General features: G+C 43.1%; 2 protein-coding genes across 5 annotated transcripts in view; one reads left to right on the top strand and one right to left on the bottom strand.

The window, feature by feature from the left end:
* The window catches only part of Sema1a (semaphorin 1a), a 205,513-nt gene extending 194,517 nt beyond the window's left edge, over positions 1-10,996 (top strand). For 2 of the 4 annotated variants that reach the window (XM_070674859.1, XM_070674886.1), the window contains exons 7-9: positions 332-945; positions 1,025-1,235; positions 1,306-10,996. In XM_070674859.1, the coding sequence (XP_070530960.1) occupies positions 332-945; positions 1,025-1,235; positions 1,306-1,609 (1,129 nt within the window). In that variant the 3' untranslated portion in view covers positions 1,610-10,996. The remainder of the gene's footprint in view (positions 1-331; positions 946-1,024; positions 1,236-1,305) is intronic. The other 2 variants (XM_070674877.1, XM_070674869.1) reach the window with 2 other exon arrangements.
* Positions 10,997-11,854: 858 nt separating this feature from the next.
* LOC139113588 (tyrosine-protein kinase-like otk) overlaps positions 11,855-23,038 on the bottom strand; it is a 36,996-nt gene continuing 25,812 nt past the window's right edge. Inside the window, exons 4-10 of the mRNA XM_070674832.1 lie at positions 19,174-19,297; positions 17,986-18,419; positions 17,430-17,726; positions 16,719-17,285; positions 16,338-16,613; positions 16,032-16,217; positions 11,855-15,954 (exon numbers count right to left, since the gene is read on the bottom strand). Of these exons, the coding sequence (XP_070530933.1) occupies positions 14,903-15,954; positions 16,032-16,217; positions 16,338-16,613; positions 16,719-17,285; positions 17,430-17,726; positions 17,986-18,419; positions 19,174-19,297 (2,936 nt within the window). The 3' untranslated portion in view covers positions 11,855-14,902. The remainder of the gene's footprint in view (positions 15,955-16,031; positions 16,218-16,337; positions 16,614-16,718; positions 17,286-17,429; positions 17,727-17,985; positions 18,420-19,173; positions 19,298-23,038) is intronic.

Below are 23,038 nucleotides of genomic sequence, written 5' to 3'. Positions count from 1 at the left end.
AGATTTCAGCCGCGAGCCGAAATCCAAATTGAACGCAAACCATGGCCGCGCGCGGACGGACCTCGCGCTTTCGGGGCTTTCACCGCGCATCGTCGCGCATTGTGTTTTGCATCGATGCGAACGCGGTTTACGTTATTGTACGTTCGACGTTGATAGACGCTTTTCATTTTTTTTTTTTTTTTTTTTTTTTTTTTTTTTTTCTCCTCGCGGATCCTCTTTTTGTCGTCCGTACTGCAAAACACGGCGACTGAATCGTAACATGTAAATTGGTCACCTCGCATATTTGTTCGTCGATCGTACAGTATCGGGTCGCTAACGCAATTCTGTTCAGTTACAGATTCACCCAGATCGCCGTAGATCCTCAAGTGAAGACTCCGGGCGGCAAGACTTACGACGTCCTCTTCATCGGTACGGACAACGGCAAGGTGATCAAGGCGGTGAATGCCGAATCTGCTGATTCTCATCAGAAAGTCAGTCCGGTCGTGATCGAAGAGATACAGGCGTTCCCGCCGACGGTACCTGTTCGCGGGATTAAAGTTGTCCGTGCCTCGCAGGCAGGCGACGGCCTCGAGGATGGCCGACTGGTCGTCATCGCTGACAGCCAAGTGCAGGCGCTGAGACTCCATCGCTGCTACAGCGACAGAATATTGTCATGCAGCGAGTGCGTAGCTCTTCAAGACCCGTACTGTGCCTGGGACAAGGTAGAAAACAAATGCAGAGCGTTGGTGGGCCCAGCGGCGACCGACGCCAGCAGGTTCTTGCAAAGTGTCGCGACCGGAATGCACGCATCTTGCCCGGCGAGCAAGAGTCTCAACAAGGATGCCGGCAGCGTTGGCGCTATTTCTGCCAATCAGAACAAGTTCCCGCAAGACTCCATACCAAATAAAGATAGTCCCGGGGGTGAAATCATTAATATTATGCAAGATGAGGAACAGGACAACTCGGGTACGTGACTCGGCAATCGAACGAATTTGCATTTTTATTTCGCGTTATCGCAAACGTAATTAATATCTTTTATTTGCAGGTCCGGAAGTATCCGCAGCTGACACGCCTCCTCCACAATACTCAGTAGAGACCCTGGTTATGGCTGTGGTGGCGGGGGCGCTGGCTGCTTTGTTCGTCGGCTTTGTGGCCGGATATTTGTGCGGCAGGAAATGCAGGAAAGACGAGGACGACAATCTACCATATCCGGACACGGAATACGAATATTTTGAGCAACGCCAGAACGTCAACAGGTAATACATTTGCTTCAATATACGAACTTGTTCAGTGAAAAGATAATTTTTTCCCATTTGCCACTCTTAGTAATGTCTGTTTGTCTACCTTCAGCAGGCTGGCGCCCGAACCAAAGTTACTGCCGCAGGAAGAGGTGACTTACGCGGAGCCGGTGTTAGTTCCGCAACCACCGAAACTCCAGTCCCCAAAAGGTACCATGCGGAAACCACCGCCAACACCCACGGAGACCCTGTTTCAATTCCCGGATGGTTACAATTTTCGTGGGGGCCCTCGCGGCGATAACTTTGGTACCCTTCGCTCTCATCAAGGCGACGCGTATCGCCGCAATGACGGGTTTGCGACCACACGCAGCGTCAAGAAGGTTTATCTCTGAGAAACGAGCGAGGAGGGGGGTGGCCGTCACCGGAGCCTAGGGCGGCCAGCGCGTAATCGCCACAACGCGACAACGGCCAGTAGGAGTAGTCGCGCTGTGACGTCCGGGGGACAGTCAAACCGTGAGCTCGCCGGGCCGAGGGCATTGGAATCGCCCTCGCCATCGTCGAGCGTGTCATCGAGTTCCCCGTCCCCTCCCTCCTCGTCACCCTCGCCAACCTTGGTACCGATCGCCATGAGCGGCCAGCAGCCGCCGCCGCCGCCAACGCCACCCTGCAGCTTCATTTATCGATCATAGTCGTCACCGTCGTCGCCATCATCGTCATCATCACCATCATCGTCATCGCCGTCGCTATTGCGATCACTGTCGTGCTTTACTTGCGGCTTGGCGATGCGAGGGGATGAGAGAGTGAGAGAAAGAGCGCATTCCACAGTCCTAGCGCATTGTTCCAAGATATATAGAGCGACTAATCGAGAGGAAAGTTCAGGCCAGAGATCTCGCAGTGCTTCGATGGATGCCGCGATACTTTTCTTTCTTACCTTAAATCCTGAATCTTTTTATTTTGCGCGTGACTTTTATTTTGACACCGATATCGCTTTAGTTGTAATGAATAATTAAGATTTCGAAGTGTTGTACGTCGATCGAGTCTAAATGTTATCACTTGTTTGTAAAGTTGATCAGTGAAATTTTCAAATTAAAAAAGTGATTGTTCTTTACGAGCATTGGAAAACGTCGAGTCAAGTAGTTGTGCGTAGAAAAATTTCTTCGCAAATTGCCTATTCGCGAATCATCGCAATGTTATAACGTAGCATTTTCATAATTCTCGTAGGAACAACATTCCAGCCAGAAGTGTTTCGATGGACGTTATTATAATCGTTAGTTTATTTGTTCGTGCATATTGAAAAATAATTAAGGCAAACGTAAATTATTTAGCATAGGGTTTGTGGGTTATCCTAGATCTAGCACTGCAAAAAGAAAAAAAAGAGCATGTAGAATAGAGTGAAAAAAAAGAGATTCTACGATTATCGATGCTCCAATTATAAAAACTCGAGTGAACTTTGGTGATTAGACTCGATTGACAAAATAGTGCGAACGTTGTGTAATAGTTCGCAATGAAATGTAATCTCCACTATTTTATTAATTGATAATTAATATCGTGGTTGGTATGTGGTAAAGCTACACAGCATAGTACTACAAGGCTTTTTCCATAAAGTCAATTAAAGAAGACTATCCGCAAACTCGGAACACGCAATTTTTCTAACTGTTGTAATATTTAATACGAGTGATTGATAGTGCCATTATAGATCACGTAACACTGCTGCGTGCCTCGAAATTGAAGACGGATCATGACGATCGATATTGTTGGCCGAATGGATTTTTCGCGATTGACCAAATAATTCGTATAAAATGCATTTAATTAATTGTACATAATAACGTCTCGGTACCTTTGCATTTATAATTTTGATTGGTGTTTTGCCATTTTATCAGAATTTTATTTTATTTTATTTATAATATATTACAGGCTAGAATATTTATTTATGTCACATCAAGATTGTTGAATTCAAGAAGTGCTTACTTGAACGTAAAATAACTAAAGAAATTTGATTCTAAAGTAATAAAATTGCAATTTAATGTAATTTATAATATATTTTAATATTTTGAGGAATTGTGAATATTATATTTCCTAATATATATTTCGTTATAATATTGTACAAAAATTTAAATTACGTATAAAATCGTGGAGATTGCTATATTGCATAATTTATAAAAATATGTTAATTGATGTATCTACGCCAGCAGCCAATTAGCACTGAGATTACGTTGCTGCTGTTCATAGAATACGTTAAAATAGTTGTTCAAAATGATATTACTTTCTAGTTTTTTGTATGCTAACGTCGATTCTAGTTCTGTGCATGCTTCGAAGACGCGTGTTCTCGACGCCTGCACATATACGTAATAGAGTGAAGGAAGCGAGAAAGAGAGCGGGAAAAAGGTGAAAGAGGCACAGCGCTTATATGTACATAATACATATATACAAAAATGCATATACATCAGTTAGGGATTTCAAAGACAGGAGTGTTGGAAGCGAAGACGAGAATCAGTCCATCTAAACTGAGCCCGATGGAGTATGTAGACATCTGTCTTAAAGTGCTTCTTATTTCAGTGTGTTTAGAGAAGTAAATATGTATGTGATATATTCTATACGATGAGATGCTCTCTGATCGTCAAAGGGGCGAAAGAAACGTGGGGAGGGCTTTTTTCACTCATCGGGCTCTCTCGACGGATCTGACACGAGACGGACGCACGTGGTGACGGAATATCATGGTCTTTTGTTCACAAGAATTCATCGTTGCGCTTTGTAAGTAATTTTTGTACGACTTTTTTATTGTATCCATATTCACTTACAGTAGTCGTGCGTCACAGTGACGCGCATCATTGATTTCTGACATCTCTGTCTACCCGAAATTTTATTGTATCGCGAAAAAGCTACATTCCAAGCATTGTCTTTCACCGGTCGTGAAATTTTGTGAACAATCGAACATAAACCCTTTGACACGCACACAAGTACACGAATACATACTACAGGTTGTAAACTTTTATAGAAATTATTTTATCTTTTATTTTATTTTTTTTTTTTAATATATTGTTTTATTAATTGATTTTATATTAAAACACATCCTTAAAGCTCGCCGAAAAATTATCCCTCAAACGGTAAGACTGAAAAGAATCCCTTAAGGCCGAGCCTCAGTGCATTAATTTATTTTTATTTTTTTTTCTTTTTTCTTACAAGTGTTTACAATCGGCGCAAATGGGAAATATCTTCTTTTGAAAAACAAAAAATTTCGATCAAACCTTTTTATTCTTACTTACTAAGTAATCACTGTTCCAAGCACAAAAGTAATTCCTTATCACGTTTTTACAATTGCCACTTTCGTTAAAGAACCAACGAAAGTTTATCGAAGCGAATTGTTAACTCTATTAGTAACATAATCGAATAGTCCTCGTGAATCAGCGCGATTCGTAAGAAGAAATCGACGATGTAAGGATACCAACGGGTATCCCATTGACTGTCAAACGATTACATGAGTAAACGTGGAAACTATCTAAACTGCCACGCGGTGTAGACTTCAAAGCCAATATTTTGTGCTTGAAACAAATAGCGGTAGCGGGAACATCACTCGCCGCGGTTGTATTTTCCACGTAGTTCGAAGCTGCCATATATAATCAGTCCGACATTCCTTGTCGTCGCAGGTATATTTAATTATCCCCTCGAGAGCTGAGTAGCATTTCTAATTGCTTGTTTCGCGTCGCGCGAAAAACGAAAATCTTTTTCTAAGTTTGATAACACGCGGTTCGTACCCGAACAAGATTTTATAAATAATTTAGTCATTTTTTTTTTTTTTTTTTTTTTGTAAAACGAAAGACTCAGGCATGATACCAAAGATATTAATTGTAGACACCGTTGGTCATTGTGATGGTTAATCGTTAGAAGACGCACAAAACGGTATTCAGTAACGATAGGAAGGTGGCCCCCCTTGCACACAAAACTCGGACACGGTTATACACAAAAAGAAAAAAAAAGAGAAACACGTGCGTGCTATACGCGACACGCGAAAAAATAACAGACGTAGGAGAGACAGACGTGTAAGGATGTTCACCTTATTAGCGAGTTTTAATAATCATGTTAACGACACACTAGTTGGGAGACACTCGCGATATTAAGATCGTATTATTGTACTAAACGTTGGAATCAAGTAATGCATGAAAAACAGGGCGATCGTGCACCACGAAATATTTTTCAATGGAGAACGAGCGAAAGGGGAAGAAAGAAGGAAAAAATGAGTTCGTGCGTGAGGTGCGTGAATGCGTGCGAGCAAGGAAGAGAACGCGAAAGAGGGAAAGAATGAAAGCGAGAGGTGTAGCGGTAGCTCGGTGTTCAAAAAGAAAAAAAAAAATGTCAGAAGTCTAATAAGCTTACAATATAATTATCGAGCGTTGATGCTTTAATAAAAGGAAAATAAGTAAAAGAAAAAAAAAAAAAAAAGATTTGTATAAACGTGTTCAAGGAGCTCGTGACGTTCATGTTGTTTAAGCCAATAAGGAACGGATTCCATCCAAGACAATGACGCGATCGAATGTGGTCGATTTAGAGCGACTTTCGACTCGGTGTAAATGAATTCGTTTGTCCGGCTATTGTTATAAATGGGGGTCGTGTGAGAAACGTTATTTGATCGTGTAGGTCGCGCGTAATTTTTTTTTTTTTTTTTTTTTTTTTAATGTTAATTTGCGTCGTTCAACAAGTGTCGCGGAAAGACGTAACGAAGTTTCATGCATTATTTCATTTCAATTTTCTCGAATCCCAAGTTATTTGTCTGTATATGTAACGGAGTGGAGGTTTAGCCAGTTACTTATAAATTGATACAGAAATGAATCTAGAAACAACACAATTGGTCTCCCCCGATCGTGGGCGAGACCGGGTAGAAAAAAAAAAAAGTATGCATGAGATGCGATTCGCGAGGATGTGGAAGCTTAGAGATAAGTAGAAGATTAGTAATGATACATACGTATATAAATATAAATATATAAATATATATATATAAATAAATAAATGAATATATATATATATATAAATATATATATAGAACGCTTGAAACGTATATTAATATATGATATATATTATAACTTTTTATAAATATATTTTTCCGTCGAAGTCTAGCCTAGTTGATACATACACAGTTACGACTATTAATTTATCCGATCTGATTATTATCGAGATCTAGCGTTAATTCGGACATCTTAGACGTCATAGTTTTACATGATAGGCAAGTTGTACGAATTGTAAGTCACTTAATGAAAGAGGGGGAGAGAATTAGTACCTAATGTTAAACAAATTTACTACTAGCGTTGAATTTCCGAAACGGGAGTCTTCTCTTCGCGGTCATCCCTCGCAAACCCCCAAGTCCCCAGCCGTCGGAGGATTTCGCCGATCAGACGTTCCGTTTAAAGTGTGGCATAGAAGAGCAAAGAGTATATATATATATATATAATATATATAAATATGTGTATATGTAAAAGAAAGGAGAGGGAGAAAGAGAGAGAAAGAAACAAAAAGAAAAAAAAAAAACAGAGAGGACATTGTATTTTTCGAAATTCGCGTTTCAACGAAAACTCCATTGCCACGACGGCTAGAGTCTCGCGATTGTTAATCATTAAAAAACGCGACGGACGACCGTGGAAGAACGGAGACTCCCGTTCCGCGCTTTGTAATTAAGTGAGGAAAAATCGAGGGCAAAAAGAAAAGGAGAGGAAAAAAAAAAGAGCGGCTGGACGAGCCGTTCTCGCCCTCCCCGGCATGCGTTCTTCAGTTTGATGAGCGAAAGGTGTCGGAGATTTTTTTTTATCTTTTTTTATTTTTTTTTTCTTTTTCCTGGCGGGGGTTGCTGGCCGCGCGAACGGGCCTCCCCCGCGCGGCGTTGTAAAATGAGCGAGCACTAATAATATTAATAATAATAACGATAACATTATGATAATTAACAATTAAGAATAATCATAATAATGTAACGCATCGCGATACCAGAAGATTTTTAAAGGGAAAAAAAAAAAAAAAAAAACACTATAGCATTTATCAACGATAAAGTAACGAGAATGTAACATGTATTTTGCTTCTTCCTAATACAGTGCCGTTTACGCTATTTTTTACTCTAACTAATTAGAACGCTCGGCGAAGTGCGTCCCGACGGAGGCGGCCGCCCGGCAGCGTGCGCTGCTTTAAAACGCCGGTCTGTATATTTAGTCGGCCATATATATCCTTAAACAAGAGAAAAAAAAAAGTAAAAGAAAAAAAAAAAAATACGCCCAAATGTGACTCTGGCACATACGTTCGCTCTCATCGCCGTTGCCGCCGCCGCCGTAACCGTCGTCATCTCACAGCGGTGCCGGCACCGGCGAGCGAAGAGGCGAGGACGACATAATTCTTTAGGTGCAACCCAAGTGGGAGGATGCACCGCGAACGATGCGTGATGCTTGTGTGCCGTGTGCGTGTTGTACATTTTGCATGCGCGGGGAAACCCTCCCACTTGGACTCAATCAAGTTAACTCGCCTCGTATCTTCGCGGTTCCTCTTCGTTAAGATGAAACTCGTCGCACGAAGACTGTCTGTCTGCCTGCCTCGCGTCGACCTGGAGGTCGAAAAAGTCTCGAGGCCACCTCTGCATCCACCCCCTTCGGAAGCGCTTGACCCGCCGGAATAATCGACGGGGGGCGCGAAATTTCCTATCGCGAGTTTCTTTTTTTGTCCCGGGGTCTCGCGGGCGTCGCAATCGCGTGCACGTCGCACGCTACTCGTTATCCGATCGTATGTTATTACTCTTTGTATTACTCGTTACGGACGCGCCCGCGTCGCGTCGTTCGCGAGACCGGGACCGTTCAATCACCCTCCGGCCGTGTGTGCCCATCGGGGGTGTCCTCCTCCCGGGCGGCGCGAGCGCGGCGACGAGAGACGCAGACTGTACATTAAAATAAGCGTTGAAACAATGTTGGAAGGCCACGATTTCTAGCGTTTAAGAGTCTCTAATTAAGTCACCGCAATTATCTCTCTCGACGTGTACACACAACGCGGATAAACACGCACGCACGCACGCATGCACGCGGGCAATGTACGCAAGATACTCGTCAATTGATCCGATATTTGAGCGCGGGTGTCGGTGGACCGGCACCGACCCCCGTTGTCTCGGACGTAGGAATCGGATGCATTTTGTAATTTGCGACGTGGATGTCGTAAGAGTCGCGTAACGCTTTGTACGAAGACGAGGCGGCGATCGGCGAGATCGCGAGCCTGTCGTCGAATCGTTGAACGAATTAATTAGATCCTGGAACAATATCTTTCGGGCTTTTACCATTACGGCAGAGAGAAACGAGGGAACGGTAACGACAGGCCGTCGATCTCGCCGCGCGTTCGCCAGCCAGAGTCGCACTTTGGGGCGGCCCCTTCGATTTCATTAATCCGGCAGGATTGTGCGTTGCGTATGCGTCTCCGCCGTATGTATTTGCTAATCGCGTCCCGCATCGGCGCGCGGCACGCCGAACGTAGGAAAGATCGCGGTAGCTACCATTTACCGATCGCAAGACATTTGATTCTGTGCGGCACAGGGCAGCGTGACGATTCACTCATTCATTCGTTCGTTCGTACACTCGCGCGAATTTACTTGGCGGCGTTTGAACGAAAAAAAAAAAAAAAAAATTTCACCCGGTGTATTAAGAAGGGATAGAGAAAAGCGAGGGAGAGCGAGATACTAATAATAACGATATTGCATTAATAATGAAGGTATATTATTGCCGATTATTATATTGTAACACACGAAGGATGATGATATTAATAATACTATTTATAAATTGCGAGAGAGGAGAGACGAGCGGGAAAATACCCAGCGAGGGGAGAGAGATCGGCACGAGCGAAAGGGTTGTAAGGGAAGAGATTGGCTGGATGAGAGAGAGAGAAAGAGATAGAAAGGAAAAAAAAAAAGAGAGCACGAGGGAAAAGGAACAGGAGATAGGTAGTTTGGCAGTAGGCTGATGGTAGAGACACGGCACGTCTAATATTAACGAACAAAAAATAATTAAAAAAGTAAAGTATAAAATATCATAAACGCGAAAAAAAAAGGTACAGTAGTGGTTTACTATTGGCTGACACGTAGTGTGAATGCTGACATAGGAGAAGCATGCTGGCGAAGGGGAGCTTTTGTCGGTTTTTCTGTGACGGGTTGGACGAGGGGAGGGTGGGTGAAATCGGAGGGGTTGGACACGTCCCGCGGTTCGCAGGGATGCACGTGAGGCTGAAGGGCGAGTTTCGGGGTAGCGCGCATTTAATCGGCTTGTCCGGGGATATACCGCGGCAGATAGAACGAATCTAGGGCTTTCTTTCCGCGCTATTTTGCTCGTTACGTTTGGTTCGATCCTCGGATCCCGTCGACATAGATACGGGCCGCGTTCACGTACCCGATTATTCTCTTGTTTCCAACACCCGCGATGGTATTTCTTTACGTTTCGCCAATACCTGTCTGTCACTGCAATTTTTTATTTTTTTATTTCCTTTTGTTCTTTTTTTTTTTTTAATTTTTTTTTGTACGCACACTGCGTGGTTTCTTTCTGCATTTCGCGATATGTGTGACTTGTAGACGCGCCGTTTGCGTCTACCATTTGAAAGAATCACGCTTGCGTGAAGTGAGGGTGAAAATGCGTAACCGGGATTTTATAAGTAAACGAGTCGACGAGCTCACGTGAAAAGGCGTACCACGCGGACGAAGTCGATAAGAGACTGCCTGAGGGGAAAAGATCGTGAGAGCAAGATCGTGAGAACGGAATTTAGGGTAGCTGGGTGGCAAGCTCTTGTTGCGGGAGGATTAGACGGGGGTGCGACAGGGCGAGAGAGGGGAATCTGATCGAGTGAGAGAGAAAGAGAAAGAAGAGAGAATGCGGAGGAACGATTGTAGATTCGGAAAGTCACTTAGCCAGCAGACTGCTGTTCATAGTGCCCTGTTATAGTGGGTTCCCTAGGCAGAGTGGCAGAGACGCGGTTTAAAAAAGAAAAAAGAAAAAAAAAAAGAAAGAAAGAAGAAGGAAGGAAGGTTAAAACGGAAGTACGAAGAGTCCGATAGGAAGGATAAGGGTGGGTACGAGTTAGAGTTAGGATGAGGCGGCGCAATTTAGTCTCGTCATAGAACACCCGATGATGCAACGATGTACTTGTATACGGATCCTTGATCAACGAGACGTGCGTCGAATAATCGCGGGTCTACGAAACCACGGCTTGTCTGGGTCGTTTGTACGATGTCGAACGTTCATCGTGAGAGGCCTCGTTGCCCCTGGATTGTCGTCGGAAGATCCGACTCTTGTAAAGACTTTTATAACGATTGGAAATTGTACGGACACATACCTGTATAGCTCTCGGCGATGAAGTAACGATGCGATCTATCTTCGCGATTATATCCTCCCCCTTTTTTTTTTCATCTCGATACTGCCCACGTAAAAACAGTGACCGTTGTGCGAGGATGCAGCTGCATCGCTCAACCTCGAGCCCTTGCAGCGCAATCAGGACGACGTAGACGAGAAGTACGGGCTTTGCGATGCCCCGTCGAGACTTACGATCGTTCTTGAGATCTAATTTAGGTTCCGGGCAACCCGTGGAGAACTTTAAAGCGCGATGGACGACAAAGGGTGAGACGGGGGGGGAGAGAGAAAGAGAGAGAGATAAGCGACACGGAGGGAAAATTGTTCGGAAGAAATGAGGCACTCCGCCCTCTGCCCACGGGACCCTAATCTATTTTTCAGAATACGCTATTGTGATTATTACTATATAACAATTTAAAAAAAAAAAAAAAAAAACTAAAACGACAAAAATACCTTGTATCATTGTTTATTATACGAATTCCGACGATTATATTATTTATAATGTTAATAATCTATATTAACGAAATAATTACCGCATTATACCATTATTATATTTAGTACTATTAGAGAGCGAGGCTGCTACGCTGTATTAATGAATTAAGTACTAAAAGATTAAGTGACTCATCCTCACCTTTTTTAGACTTTACATATAAATATATAAACACACGTAAAAGACTAAACGCACTTCTCACGTTACTGCGTTTCGCATCCGATGATTTACATCGTTTTCGTTTTCTGACGTTTTCGATCACCCTTCCTTTCCTGGGCGCTACTCAGTCGACGTTTCTGCTTTCGTTGAACCTGTTTCCATTCGACGACTACGTTATTTTATATATCATAATAGGTATAGACTGTACCATGAAATATTAAGTAAAAATAAATTTGATTAGGTAATACGCCATTCCTTTCTCCAATACTCGCAAGTATTCCACCCAGGATTGCGTCTGCGCTTTCTTTGTTAATTTCGTTTCTGTTATCGTTACTGATGTTTCTCTGACACGAAAACTGTAAAAAAATCGATTTTTTTTTTTATATATCCTTCTTTATTACATCTTCTATTTTTTAAATTTTCTAAAAAAGAATTTAATTTAAAATTATACGCTTTCTTTTACATTATAGAAAAAGATATAAAAAAAAAATTAGGTACAGTTTGAGATCAAGTTAAATTAAAATAAACTCGAACCTCGTGGAAAGAATAAACCTTATGATTTACAGCATGGGACTAGAATCTAATGGATAAAGTAGGTCATATAAATTATTACAACATATGGTTCTTTTCTTTTCTTTTTTTTATCTTTATTTAATCGTAGCACATACTATTCGAAAAATTCATAAGTACGACGTAGATAAAAAAGTACAAATATTTACAAAATACTGTGAAAAAGAAATCGATTTGGAACGCCTAAGGATATGAACGTCATTCGAATGAGCTTTCCGTACGCTGTTCACTTTGTCGTCGCGTATGACTAGACACATTGGACATATTGGATAGCAAAACTCGCCGCCGGTACAGCGACTGGCGTGCCCTGTTGCTTTATATAGCAGCGATGGTCGTTTACGATTAAAAAATCTGAGCGAATGATATGAGCGTGTTAGGACTTGGATATAATTGATTTTTCACTTCGCATACTCTTAATTACGGAATAAAAATCGCTGGAACGTATATTCCCAGCGAGGTTTTCTTTTACGAGCAGTGGATGGGGTACGTACTCCGTGCTACGAAATTTCCTTTACGTCCGGATGTATTCCTGTACATTCAGACGTATTTGCGATAATAATTCGGACAGATTTCCGATCCCTGCCGATTATTTCCGCCCGTAACAAGTTTTCGAACCTTTCTATCTGCCAAAGTCTCCATCTCCGAGATTAAAAGTTACGCGACGGTATTTCGTACAGCCCGAGTACGCCCATCGGTCACTGGACCAAGAGGATATCTCTCGACTTATACAGCGAACATTTAGGAAGCATTATAAAATCCGCTCGTAAGGACGCAACGAGCTCGAGTGATCCAGGATACCTTGAGGGATTATTTCACTTTCGTATCCTTTGCATATCCTTAATTAAAGCGTCCACGAATACACGGCGATGCCTCTCGCAGGCGAAGTGACCTCGCGCCTTTTTGCCGGTATTAACGAGAGTGCTTGAAAAAAAATCAGAGAACAGTCACATTTATCATCGGCAGTGTTATACGTCAGTGCTTCGTACATCTAATATGCGTATATGATACACCGTATTTATATTAGCATGCACAGAGCCGAAGATTCACTCGTAATTGCTCTTCGGGGGAAAAAAAAAGAAAGAAAAAAAAGGAGGAGGGAAACTTTTGTCCTCCGAGAATATTTGTATAAAAAATTGGTAAGTACTCGTAATATTTAATACTGACGCGGAATAAGTTACGAAGACGCAATGATCTCTTCGTGTGAGCATTTTTAACGCTGTCTATTCTGCACGGAGTCGAGCTGTTACCGGTGGTTCTTTTATTTTTGTACCCTGCGAAACATCTTTGCTTACGAAGCATCGAACGGAAGTTTTCAGCGTGAAATGGAAGAAGCGAGAACGCGTTGCGCCGCAAACTGCCGCGCGAAGTACTTTTTCCCTTTACAGTTCCCTTATAGTAGAATTAAATGCAAAAATAGGGACGACGTTGAAATTTACATACGATTAAAATATAAATATCGATATATTCGTTGTATAAATCGGATACGGAGTCAAATATATATTCAGCACATTCTTTTCTCATCTTCTCTTGGACCATCGCGTCAATGGATTGTTCGCGCTACTTATCAAACCGTATAATGCAAAAATATCGCGAGCGATATTTCGTCTCTCACCCGAACGATCTTAATTTCCGCGTGTAAAAATAGGTTTCTCAACTGTCGACTCTGTATACGATGTTTTATCGTTATCATTTCCACGCGTGCCCAGGCATTTATTACAGCCGTACGCGCCGTGATCCTTTTTATCCTCTGACACCAATACGTAGAACGAGATCCTTCAATAATAATCGGGGGATTCGAATAATATTAATGAAAATCAGCACAGTGATTTCTTCACGCTAGTCTTTCGCGCTTTGAAAAAAAAGCAACTTACGCTTACGTCTTGGGGAGGGATATATGTATCGGTATATACAAGGCCGTCTTTTTCGTCAAATACGAGTGGTCGATTGCGTTCTTATCACACATAAATATATACGTTATAAATAATATATGTACGTTATAAAAGGTTTCTTTTTTTCTTTTTTTTTTTTTTTTTATATTTCTTCGCAGCGTAGAAGTAAGTAGGCGGAGAAAGATTTCCTTCGTCAGTTGATATGATCGCGATACTTTCTTAATATGCATGTCATTGCAACGTCGAGCCCGATCACCAATATTCAATCGGGACCGTCCGCGTATTCCCGCACGATCCAGTTGAACACTTTCGTCATCAGTGTTTGGCCTCGATTTACCTAACAATTAACGTATCTTACGAGTATTCGATGTGTGGTGATGATACCTTACTATATTGATACTGTATACTAATTGTAAGTATTGCATTAATTGCGTAATAACGTGTAGTGGGCCCATGCAGATTTAGTCCGACGATAGAAGAACAATCATTAGAGCGGAGTTACTATTCGAAATAAATATTTTTCTTATCGAGCTAGTGGACACGATAAAATACCATAATATGAATAATTATTGATTGGAAATCAATAATGTTATTCGGTAATCTATAACAGGGAAGCAGTAAAAAAAAGATCAAAGTAGTATAACGTTCACTTGTAAAGCACGGAAGTTACTCACGCGATTAAAAAAAAAAAAAGAAATTATAAATAAAATTATTCGTGTAACTATAGAAAAATTCAAAATTACTCTCAAAATACGATGATAATTGAATCTCTAAAGCGAGCTCCATATATAAAATATATCAAAATTCTCTTCGCACACTGAAGATGCTACTCACTTGATTACAATGACGTGCATTAAACGACGCGATATGCGAATTGTTATATTCCGCGTAAAGTCTATACATCACGATTCGCGCAACGTCATTAAGACACGCAGTCATCGTGCATCAAATGATTATTAATGAGTAAGCATTTCCCCGTTACAGAAGAGCAGAGTTTCCTATAATTCATTATGCGTATATAATCGATACGAAGCATTTAACATGTAAGCCGGTTAATTATTCTCGCATGCGCGTAAAACCGCGGCGTTCTCGAGTCCCTTCTTGGGAGGGATTATCGTACCGCGTGGTCATCGGCGCTCGTCAGCCTTACCTCTCGACATACAACTCCATAATCATTACCGCTATTGCAATATTTCTGAAATTCTGATATTCAGAGAATAATTCGATCGCGATTCTAATCTATAGGCAACTATCAACCACGATTTCGCCTATTTTCGACACGACCTCGTCAAAAGTCGGTCTCTCGCGCGGATCGTTCGCCCAACATTGAGTTTGTAACTCTTGAAGAGCTGGCGGCGCAGCTTTGTGCGGCTTCCACGTCAACGTTAGCGCTTTGAGCTGAGCCAATACAGACTCGTCATTCAGCTTATTGAATGGCAACTCGCCCTGATGAAACATCTCCCAAACCAAACACGAAAACGAATACACGTCACTCTTTGTGGAGTACTCGTCCTCGTGTACAGCCTCGTATGGTAGCCATCTCAGGGGTATCACTTGATTTCGATGTTTTGTGTACTCTTGCTGATACGGCTCTTTGGTCATGCATGGCAGCGAAATCTTGATCGTCAGGTTGCTGGCAATTAAACAGTTGCGCGCGGCTATGTCCTTATGGACCAATCGATTATCGGCTAAGTGTTTCAGGCCTTTCGCAGCCTGATTCGAAAGAGACAGTATTTGCGCCACAGATAGCTGAGGCGCACGCGGTTGTTTCGTTTCATGTGTCGGGCTAGAATTGTTGTCCTTTCGTGAGGCGATTAAAAATTGTTTCAAGTCGCCCCAGTCAGTGTATTCTAAAATCATATAATCAGGCTCCTCTTCTCGACACAAACCAATCAGCTTGACAACATTCTCGTGATTAAGCTTATGAACAAGATCCAAATGTCGCTTAAATTCCTGAAGAGCAGCTTCGTCTTTCGTGTTCGTCAGACTTTTGACCATCACTATAGATTCCTTGTCGCCATCAACTTGATATTTCGTAGAATAAACTTCGCCGAATTCACCTCGACCGAGAGGCTTCAAATCTTTTAAATTGCTCCGCGAAACAGCAATTTTGTCATAATTTGATTTAGATTTTTTAGACTGATTGCTACTCTGGCTGTGAGCTGTATCCGCACCGTCACTTTTATTATGGGAATCGCGATTTTCTTTCTTCTTATTTGTTGAATTAACTTTATTCCCGGTTTCCTTCAACTCCGTCTGTTCTTCCTGCACATCACCATTTTCCAATTTTTCTAAAATTTATAGATGTATTTTAAATGTATGTTACATTATTTAATTAACTATATACATTATTATTGATAATATGTACCTTCTGTCTGTTCTTGTAAGTATTGTTGCTTCCTACGACGACGGCGATAACGGCAATATAACATGAGACCAACGACAAGTACCATGTACCCTGCGGCTGCGCCGAGGGTAATCGTTACCGTCTTAGTCATCATCGTACCATCATCAGCGGCTTCTAGATCCATGTCGGCTCTATAATTATCTCCAGCTGAAATAATAATTATTATATTATAAAATAAATTGCGTCAATTTCCAATCACTTTAAAACGGCTGATTCAAGAAATTGCATACTATGTAATAATGATGTAATAGTGAATAATGTAGATACCTTTTACATTTAATTGAACTTCCTCTCGCTTCAGACCACCGCTATTGCCAGCGGTGCAACCATATTTTCCCTCGTCACTAAGATACACCTCTTTAATGTATAAACTTCCATTATTTAATACTTCGAATCGAGGATTATCTAAATTATTCATGCGAGAATCTTTATCCCATTGGATAGTCGGTTTAGGATCACCCTCGGCAGCGCAATGTAACATCACTGGATATCCCTCGACCGCCTCCGTTGGATTTTGTGGCTGTACCGTAAATTTTGGCGCAACTATAAAGAACAATGAAGAATACACACAATTTATTACATCAAATAAATTAATTTATCGCATAGGCCATTAACAAATTTAATATTAATACAAGCATCGATACGTACTGACTACATCAATGCTAATCGTGTGATTAATGGATCCCTGAGGGTTGCTGGCGATGCAAGTGTATCGACCCTTGTCCTCCTCCAATACGCCATTGAAGTGTAGAGTGCCGTTAATATCCTGAACGTGTTTAGGGAATTCCTCATCCTCGCCCTCCTTGACCCATTTTACCGTAGGATTCGTGGCACCTTGGGCCTTACATGACACCTTCGCCGTGGAGCCGAGCTCCAAGCGTTTGTTGACAGGCTGCGGTGAGAACTTAAGCTTCTCCTCAACCGTAAGAACGGCCGGATCCGAAAACAGAGACGGGAAACCCGTGGTAAATACTTGACACATGTAGTGCCCTTTGTCGGACAGGTCAACGCTCTTGAAGTGCAGCGTAACATTGCCGTGATTATCGGTCACGCGGTATCTTGTCGGACCGCCTGATTCCTTCAACTGCGTGCCGTCCTTCAACCAGTGCACATGCGTCACTGGCGGTTCCATGCCGGAATACGAACAAGTCAGCGTCACAGAATCGCCTTCCATCACGCTGAGCGATTCTGGAGAGCTTATTATACTTGGCGGGGCTGAAAGATAAAGCAACAAAATATTTTCAATTTTTTTCGCATTTTAATTACTTCGCCTTTTAATTATTTTAATTATTAATTATATATATTTCGCAAATTAATCATAGAGAAATAATTTTTTTGTTGAGAAAATTATAGACTTACTTGATATAACTATTTGGACGGATATATCCGTTTCACCGGCTAGATTTTCGGCCACGCAAGTGTAATTGCCGTCGTCCTCGCCCATTTGAGCCCTCGCGATGATGAGCGTGTTGTCCTGAACGCGCACGAGACCGGTATCGCTTATAATATGTCCCGTGGGATCTCTCCAATAAACCTTGGGTGGAGGAAGCCCTAAAGGTTCTAAGCAACTTATTTGGAATTCTTGACCCTCGCCGACAATCGCCAGCTGAGTTGGACGTTTCGGTTCGAAGGCAGCCATCGAAAAGTTCAACAAATCTGCAAGAATTATTAACATGTAGAAATTTATATTTTCGAAAATATAACAAGATTTTTTTTTTTTTTAATTTTTTGCAAATGTAACAATCATCACTTATACGTTAATTTTTGTCGGTTAAAAGCATTGCCATTCGATTCAATTAACATTACGATAACAAAATGGTCAATGATCAAAGCACATTCTCGATTTTATTGTTAATTCTATTCTCTATCATTTGTGATTCTATCGTAGGGCTGTCGAAAATTCACTGGAGCTTACAGGCGATTTGTAATTCGACCGTGTAACTGACTGTGGTCTCGTCCCTTGTTCCATGGCACGAGTAGAATCCCTGATCCCTTTGATCGGCGGCGTGTATCAGGAGAGTACCGTTCTCGAAAATCGTTCGCTCCTCGTCAGATTCCAGCGGGCCGATTTCCTTGAAGAACCACTGTACCTCGTCAGCGTTCTCGAAGACGCAGTGTAAAGCGGCTGGCTCGCCGCGCTTAGCGATCAGGTTTCTCGGAACGACTTTAATCGTCGCAGTTTCGTTTCCGGAAACGATTAACGGGTAGCTCTCGGTCACCGGAGAGGATCCCGCCTCGTTCTTTGCCAGACAGGTGTACATGCCGCCGTCCTCGGGGACCGCTCTGTGTATGTGCAGTTTCTTCTTCTTGATCTCAACACGATCGCTTCGCGCCACGCTCACGGTGTTCCTGTAAAACGAACAGTCAATCCTTGACTTCGAATCATTTTCGCGAAACTTATAATTTACCTTATACATAAAACGTACAATTAATTTCTTTTTTTTACCGTAATTAAGCGACTAATTATAATATCGCTGTAACTTTTATTACATTCCAATTTCTTTAACATTTAATTATTTTTAACGCGCGCATCCTTAATTCTCCAAAAAAAAAAAAAAAAAAAAAAAAAATCTATAATAATAAACTGTGCGACTCGCGCGGTAAACGACTTTATTCGCGGCCCTAAATCAAAAATAACTATTCAGTTCAGTGGACTTCAGTACAGAGACACATCGGAGAGACAGAGGTTTTTTTTCTATTTTTTTTTTCTTTTTTTTGCAATATATATTTCTGACGGATTCCGCATCCGACGTCATTAAAATCCGCTGAATACACAATACGGAGTCCGTAGGGGATGCGAGGGAGACTTTACGACGACGGGAATGATTCGAGGTGACGGCAGAGGTGAAACTCTCTCGATGGCGCACGCCGAGGCGAGGGAGTGTCACTTCATAATTCACCAGGCCAGTCCCCGTAAACGTCGGGTGTCAGTTACGCCAGGAACTTAGTAATTCGTCCCTTTCGTTCCAGTCCACCCCGCCTCGTGCATCCCGCACGGATGTGTCCCGGGCGTTAGGTGACCCCCCCCCTCCCCCCCTCCTGCCACGAGCCGGTTATTGCGCCCAGGTAAATTGTTGAACTTAAGTTAGAACAGGCAACTAACTTGAACCACTCGTATTTCAGGTCGCCGGAGCCGTCGACGTGACACCGTAGCTCGACCTCGCCGTCCACGCGGATCGCAGACGGCAACTTCGGCAGCTGCAGCTGCACGCTCGCTTCGCTGATCCCTGAAACAGAAATTGATAGTGACGATCATCTGTTAACGCCGATAAACGTTTGGCGGTGCACGCGGCGGAAACAGGTAAGCGAAATGATCAGTACGAATGCCCGCTGCTACGTGGCTATCGCTGATGAAAAAAAAAAAAGAAAAAAGAGATATCGGGAAACACGTTACGGGATATTTATTTCTGCCTTTAATAACCGCGCGATGACCGATTTATTATTAACGACGGCGCGGAGAGTTTGTCGTCCGTAGGTACGGTATGCCCAACGTCTCGTAAACTCAGCGCTACTGCATTTACGACGCACGTGCGCGAGATAGAAGAAGGCAAGAAAATTGTAAGCTATTAAGTATCGCGGATATTAAACGCGGCGAATTCACGACGCTAATAACTTGGAGATTATACGCGATATTGCGAGCGGCGAAGGCGAGCGCACGTAATTACGCGCGGTGCGTGCCAATTTTTTTTTTCTTTCGTTTTTTTTTTTCTCCTTTTTCCACCGGTATTCCGTCCCTTCGGCGAGATTCCTTCGTGCTGCGCGGATCGGCAAAGAAAATCAGGCCGAGGAGAGGCCACCGACGGTCGAATGAATGGAGAGAGGAGACGAACGAGACAAACGATCCCTTCCCTCCTCCCTCTCGGCTCCAATTTCTTCACGTTCGACGACGCTTCGTCGCTGAGGGCGACCGGAGGTAAGAGCGCGCGTCGGCACCGAGGACGCCGGCGAATAACCGCGTGGATATCGCGGAGGACCGGCTGGAATTCTAGAATGGGAAAGAAGCGCCTCGCGCAGCTCGGAACAATGGGAGGGAAAGCAATTCTCTGTAGAAGATAGAAGAAGTCGACAAGAAGGCGGACGGGGTCAGACGGAGGAGGAGGCGGAGGATGCTCAGTTCCTGAGAATGTCAGGTCGATTCCTCCCATCGTCGCTCGGCTCCGTTTTTGTGCCCGCTTCGGGATCAAACTCACCCGGTTGGGTTCGGTCGTTCGACTGAAAACCGGGGCTCAGCTCTCGAGCGAATTTAATCGAGTCAAATAAAACGACGATTTAAGAAGGGAGGACACGCTTCATTCCGCCTATTCTTCGTTTCCGCAACCGTTTCAACGCGATGAGCACGTCGCGAGCGTGCTCGTCAAAGCCCCAGGATTCGTACGCACGTTTCCATGTATTATTCGTGAGGAACGGACAGACAAAACTCGAAGGAAGAGCCGGAGGGTTTTGCCCGGCTGCCCTTCGTCTCGGATATTCTTTCTTTTTTTTTTTTCCTTAACTTATCTGGACTTCACGGTAGGAGTTGTCTGAGGTTTCAGTGTCCGGGGGTGCGGTGAACCCATATCGATTCAGGAGGAACATTTAATCCGTCGATATACACGGCTATCCGAGGGAATTATTTATACTCGCCGAACTAAAGTTTGTAATTCTTACTTATCTCGCGCCCCGGTGCAGAAATTAAGATCTTATTAAAAATAATAATTATAAAAATAATAAATAACTGTCAGTCACTAAATAATTAACGGTAAATCATAAGATCTTTCCTAGTGAAGAAAACAAGTCGCACTTCCATCCCCCAGACTCGTTCTGTCGTGCGACAAGAAAGTAACGTTAGTTAAGCAAAAAATATAAAAATATAAAAATATAAAAATAAAATAAAATAAAATAAAAAACAGAAAGAAAGAGAAAGCGCAAAAGGGGGTGCGTTGCAGCTCGCGGGGCAACAGTTACCGAAGACCGTGTGGACGATAAGGCTTCGTTCATTAATTTGATTCATTAGTCTACGCCATGAAATTGATCGGCCGCGCCGGCACCCTTGGCGGATAAAATGAAACGTAATTACGTGCGCCCGGGGCCTCGTTAAAAAAATACGCCAATAGTTGAAAGAAAAAACGCGCGTCGTTAGCGGGCGGGCGATGGGGGCGGGGAATTGCATTCGGACGAGCGTCGCAAATTGCGCGCGCGTTACGCATAACCGGGGACGGCTGGAATCCGTAAGCTCGCGATAATTTACTCGTTCCCGCGAACGTAACGATTCGCGCGTCTACAAAGCGCGCGCGTAATTTATTACCGCGCGACAGTCAGATTGCCGGGGCCGCAACAACGGCTTTTGATCTACGTTTCAATTAGCGGGCATCGATTCATAAAATAAAATCCTAATTGCAAATAGAGCCGCTGACCGTAGGAATTTCCAACAGGGCGCGATTATTCGTGCGAATCCATTGGCTTTAATAAAAGCGACGCTACAATATATTTTTAAGCAGCTAACGTCGCGCTACGTTGCGGTACGTTAAACTGTAATAACGTATCTTCTCGAGCGTTTCTTTCAATTGCAAACGCAATTGCGAAAGGAAATTAAATAATTTGGACTTGATAAGTGGAACCAGAACTGGCGAGGAGCTTCGTTTTGCAATCGGCACGGGCATACGTTAACTCATCCCGTGAAACGAAAACAACTGCGTTCTCGAATTTCCCGAGGCAACGTTTATTAACCAACGCTACAGTCGGTTCGATTATTTTACCTCTTTCTGTTCTGCCTTTATCAGGAAGCAAGCTCCCATGTCGTCGAAACCTTATTATTTTTTTTTCTTTTTTCACGCGTCTTTCTCGCTCTCATCGGCAACCGACTGCAGCTCTCGCCGAGAGACGTTTCATCAGCGAACGGTGCACGTGAACACGATTACTTCGAAAATTAATCCTCTACGTGAACTGCGTAATAATTTTTCTCAGGTCGATGTGCCGTACTTAACGCTGCAACGAATACATTGGCGAACAATTATCTTTTTCCCATTTACGTCCGACGAGGATTATCCTCCATAAACAGAAAATTTCGCGTATTGCATGCTCATCCATTCTGTATAAATTGACTGAGCTTGCAGAATAAAAAAACCCGTTAACGAGGAAACAATTTGCCGATCAGCGAGAGATCCATTTAAACTGCGCTTTGCAGCGATCGCCGGAGATCGAGATGCGTTTTCAGTGTCACCGCACGTGGGAATTAACTTGGAAATCGTCACGTGCTCGCGTAACTAGTCCCTCTCTGTTTCCGGTGTCTGATCATTGATCGGGCTGCCAACTCTGCGGACCAGACAGCTCGAATTGTTGCGCGAAATTAGGGATGAAAATTTCCGCGAACCGGCTCGCAGTCGGAGACCCCAGCACCCCGAGGGTCCAAGGGGGGGGGGGGAATAAAAACGCGAGGCGGAATCGTTTGATTGTTATTTCATCCACCTTGCTTTTTCTCTTTCCTTCGTGCCGCTCGCTATCCTCCAGCGGACGCGTGCTCGCCGGTGAACAGACGAGCAGTTTTAAAAGGGCTTGCGTCGAAAATGCGCTTTTCCACCGTTGAGTGCATTAAGGAGCATTAATCTCGAAAAGTTATTATCAAGAAAGCGGATTTAAGAGCGCCGACGATTGTCGGTGCAAAGCTGCGACAAAGAGTCGCGTGGCTCGGGAGGGAAAAAAAAAAGAAAAAAGAAAAAAAAGATGCGCGGCGTAGTCGAGATACAAGGTGGAGAAAGAGGAATCTACGGATTCTGGTAGGGAAATTGAAGGTTGGAGGGCTCGTTTGCGATGACGAAAGTCTCACTTTACCTTTCGTAGGTCTAGATGAGATTTTAGCGGGGCACTCGAGCCATCCTTCCTCTCTCGTTGCGAAATCATCTCTTTCTCTTCGCCATTCTTTCCCCTTTTCATCTCTCTCACCCCGAAAACCTTTCTCCGCTTTGTTCCCTTCGCGTTCTCCACCAGTATAT

Source organism: Cardiocondyla obscurior, linkage group LG01, assembly GCF_019399895.1.
Source record: "Cardiocondyla obscurior isolate alpha-2009 linkage group LG01, Cobs3.1, whole genome shotgun sequence".
NCBI classification, from domain to species: Eukaryota; Metazoa; Arthropoda; class Insecta; order Hymenoptera; family Formicidae; genus Cardiocondyla; species Cardiocondyla obscurior.
This window is presented reverse-complemented; position numbering and strand designations above follow the sequence as displayed.